This window comes from Bufo gargarizans, chromosome 6 (genome assembly GCF_014858855.1).
Source record: "Bufo gargarizans isolate SCDJY-AF-19 chromosome 6, ASM1485885v1, whole genome shotgun sequence".
In the NCBI taxonomy this organism is placed as follows: Eukaryota; Metazoa; Chordata; class Amphibia; order Anura; family Bufonidae; genus Bufo; species Bufo gargarizans.
In genome coordinates, this window is record NC_058085.1 from 362,402,638 (window position 1) to 362,406,757 (window position 4,120).

The 4,120-nt window shown below is 48.5% G+C and overlaps 1 protein-coding gene across 1 annotated transcript; it reads left to right on the forward strand.

Annotated features, from left to right (window-relative positions):
- Window positions 1-995: 995 nt before the first annotated feature.
- LOC122941428 (tumor protein p63-regulated gene 1-like protein) lies at window positions 996-3,792 on the forward strand. Its single transcript, XM_044298680.1, has 5 exons — window positions 996-1,475; window positions 2,250-2,341; window positions 2,568-2,744; window positions 3,091-3,247; window positions 3,418-3,792. Exons 1-5 carry the CDS (start codon window positions 1,317-1,319, stop codon window positions 3,610-3,612), a joined length of 780 nt encoding a protein of 259 aa, XP_044154615.1. The 5' UTR covers window positions 996-1,316; the 3' UTR covers window positions 3,613-3,792.
- The last annotated feature ends 328 nt before the right edge of the window (window positions 3,793-4,120 follow it).

Below are 4,120 nucleotides of genomic sequence, written 5' to 3' on the forward strand. Positions count from 1 at the left end.
CTGAGCTGCAATACCAGATGCAACCAGTGGACAGGTGTGGTGCTGTTTTTGGGAGAATATTGGGAAAACCTTATTTGTTAAAATTGGCGCAACTTTAAACCTAGCACTTTTGTCTGGAGATTTTTTTCACACCACCCCATACTGGAGAAAACTTGCATCTTTTTTGTGACTTTAAAGGGGTTATCTCACCCCTGAAATGCACCCCCCCCATATGCCAGGGCCCCTCACACACAATGTACTTCCCTCGCTCCCTGGCACCCGTGTCGCTTCTGATCCCCGCACAGCCGCCACTGCATCTCACTGTCGCTGGGGGTGGCAGCCAATAGCAGGTGGTGATGGGGACATCAGTACATTGTGTGTGAGGGGCCCGGGCATATGAGGGGGGGGGCATTTCTAGGGTCGGATAACCCCTTTAAAGCTACCTGCACATGGGTGCTGGTGAACGCCCAGAAGATCCACACAAATTACTGTGCGCATATCTGTACGTTTCTGCACCCAACTGCGGTTTTTGGTGCGGATTTGCTGCAGTTTTGCCACAGATCTCACCCCTCATTTGAATCCGAATTTCTGCGTAGAACAAAACTGCAAATTGTACATGAGATTTGTCTATTCTCATACATTTTGCCGGTCCTGTATTACGCTGCAGTTTTTCCGCACTGGAATCCGCGTGGAAAAACCGCGCATAATCTGCAACACTAGTGCAGATAGCCTTATAAAAAGTCACCCTTCTGGGTGTGCACCTCATTACTATGGCTGAGCATGCCCACTTCCCCATCCACTTTCCAGGACGGGCATGAAATCACAAAGCGGCGCAATTTTTCGTGCAAACATGGCACGCAATTGTTTACGGCACAATTGCGACTCAAATAGTAAGTTTCGCATCCCCCATGGCGTGATGCATTGTGCTCCGTGCATACAAGGGCTGGGAGAGAGGCGGACGCCCCACAGAGACATGTACTGGAAGAACTGGTTTCGTTTCTGAGAGATACTTCCTGCTGCCTACGTTACCAGTACAGTTACAGGCAAAACAAAGAGACGAACGGCTATTGAGCAGAGACTGCTGGAGACAGGCAGAAACCCCACTGAAGAGACAGAGTCTGGAATAAGAGCAGGCAGCAAACAGGCCAAGAGACAGTCCAACAAGAGACAGCCGAAAGAAGAGAGCGAGAACAAATCAAAAGTAAAACAGAACAAGAGTCAAAAGGTGACAGCAAGAAACTGTAAAGAGAGCGCAAGAGGAAGAGGAAGAAGAGAGTCTCAAGCAAACACCTTGAGAAGGGCTCTAAGGAACCAAGAAAGAAGAAGATATTATAGAGATGAGAGCAGAGGGGCCGAGCGAGACCTCACCACCTGCGGACCCCCAGGTGCCTAAGCTCCCCATGTACACCCAGGAGCCCCGAGCATCCTTCACCCCCGAGTACATTGCTCCGGAAACTAAGCAGAAACCCCCTCATGAGGACTACTTCATCTTCAGGGTAACGTCCCATCATTTCACCATTTCTTCTTCTCTCTTGTCTTTGGGTCTTCTCCACAATTTCTGAGATTGTTGCTTCCACCATCGCTGCCTACTCCAAGGAGCCGGAGCTATCGGCCTGCAGTGTGGCCCAGGAGGCCCCTCTGAGGTCCATCTGTACAGGACATCTCCAAATGGGGTGGTCTTCTGCTAGAACCTATGTATGAGGTCCATGCCATGCGGTATACTTTTTTTGGTCATCTGTTTGGTACTATTAGAATGTCAGATTAAGCGTTCCGTATACGGGCCGTTTTCTGCGTTCCGCATGCGGTCTGTATACGGAACCATTCATTTCAATGGGTCCGCAAAAGATGCGGACAGCACTCTGTGTGCTGTCCGCATCCGTTGCTCTGTTCCGTGGCCCCGCAAAAAAGTACTGTGCTATGCTTGTCCGTTTTGCGGCAACGGGCCTCCTGTTCCGTTCCGCAAATTGCGGAAGGCACGCGGGCAGCATCCGTTTTTTGCGGAAAAAAATAAACGGTCATGTGAAAGAGGCTTAATGATGCCCTATGGATGCATTCTGCCTCTGCCAGACTGTACATCACAAATGCAGCCGGACGCACTGTTATCTTCCCAATATGGTGGCCCGCCTCGCCTACATGGCCCCTGTGCAGCTGTCACATTACCCAAGTGTTCCTACAGATGCAGCAGAGCTGAGTTTGTCCATCATCTTGACGTTATACTCCTTTCTCTCTTCCAGCTGATGTGACCCCTTTTCTTTGTTTTTACCCCATAGCCGAGCGTGGTCCAGCAAGCCGTTCAGGAAATTCAATCCCGCTTATCTCCAGAAGAGGACGGGAACATGAGGAGAACCTGGATCCTGGCACAGTAATGTCCACTTTCCACTACATTTGGCCAAAGACGCCCCATCCCCTATATATGGAAATCTCTTCCAGCAGTCGGATAATTGCACACGCTCAAAGATCTGCTGGTCACTATGGCCGCCATGACCTCATAATGTCCCCTATGAGACAACGCCAGAATAGTCCCCCCTTCCCCATTACTTTCCTAACTCCATGTACTGCACCCCTGTCATCGGATCCGTCTCTTGCAGGTTGAGTCACTGGGGCACAGAGCGGGAAGTAATTGTGTTTCTCTGCGACCGATCACTCCTGATCTGCTACTATGACGTGGTGGAGCTTAGTAGATGTCACATCTTTCGGATCCCTCTGAATTACATTGACCAGGTGATCTGGGGACCTCTGTCATATCCAAAGTTGGCTCTTAACAAGTAAGTGTCCTGAAGAATGCAAGGGTGCACTTGTGGAGGGGGTGACCTACCGTCTGAACCCCCTAGTGGTGGCTGCAGACAGAATCTTATCATGAAACTACAATATATCACAGTTTGGAGCTCTGGATTATGAATTGTTTGACCTATTTAGATTAAGATTTGCCTGCTGTAAACTACCTGCACTAACCCCTGCATCATCCCAAACCACCCGGAATATTAGGGAATAACCTGGGTTAGTGATATTCAGCAAATGGGCTATTTTACTGTCACCATTATGGGCACCAATGCCCTTGGAAACCTCTGTGTTTTTTCTTGTACTAATGTTCTGCTCCTTTATTTTCTCCAGACGTGAGGGAAATGCCATCCAGATAAAGTGGGACAAGTTGAGGGAACCTCCTTCTCTCCTGTCATGGTGGAATCCATGGACACAAGATCTGTCCTACATCAATCTCATCCAACACCCAGGAAACCCAACAGAAAAAAACCTGCAAGACATGTGTCAGGTGAGGAGGAAGAAGCGAATGAGGAACTTGAAAGATTTTAATACTGACATCTCTCATCAGTGGTGGTCCAACACCCAGGACCCCTGCCGATCAGCTGTTTGAGAAGGCTGTAGCGCAGTGACCTTCTCAGCACAGATAATTCAGATAACCCATTTATTCTCTCCTTTCAGCTGGAGAACTTCATGGAGCAACTGGTGGAGATGGTGAAGCCAGCACTTGAACGCAACCCTCTCCCTGGTCGAGCTAATGGTCTGCTGGTCCTCCAGAGGCCTGTGGTCATAGATACGTCCCTTGGACTTGTCTCCTTATTCAACCACAAGGTCCAGTTGGGTTATGCCAAACCTAGATGGAGATTTGGATTCTGAGCAATGACTTTGAACTTTCTATAAAGTAGTAAAGGAAACACAAGAGTAGTAACACCGAGGATAGAGATAGACACCGGGACCGCCCGAATATTCTGTGCTTCCTTCCCACATAGACCTGAACTCTCCTACAAAAGCTTTTTATGATTATATTATATTATATAGAAAACATGGAGACTGTAATATAATAAATGTATAATAATACCGCCTGGAGTGATACATTATTGCATCCAGAAGGCACACGCCACTGTGTATGTATGTGTGTGTGTGACATCTAAGGGCGGGTTCACATCAGCGTCATGAATTCCGTTATTGTTTTCCATCATAAAGGCTCTTTCACACCTGCGTTCTTGTCTTCCGGCATAGAGTTCCGTCGTCGGGGCTCTATGGCGGAAGAATCCTGATCAGTTTTATCCTAATGCAATCCTGAACACTTGCCGCAAGGCCGGATCCGGAATGAATGCCCATTGAAAGGCATTGATCCGGATCCGGCCTTAAGCTAAACGTCGTT

What these genes read in the sequence shown, in the direction of transcription:
- LOC122941428 (XM_044298680.1), top strand. Translation starts at nt 1,317, where the DNA reads ATGAGAGCAGAGGGGCCGAGCGAGACCTCACCACCTGCGGACCCCCAG. An exon ending in AGGACTACTTCATCTTCAGG is followed by an intron (nt 1,476 to 2,249) that starts GTAACGTCCCAT and finishes TTTACCCCATAG; the next exon opens with CCGAGCGTGGTCCAGCAAGC. An exon ending in ACCTGCAAGACATGTGTCAG is followed by an intron (nt 3,248 to 3,417) that starts GTGAGGAGGAAG and finishes CTCTCCTTTCAG; the next exon opens with CTGGAGAACTTCATGGAGCA.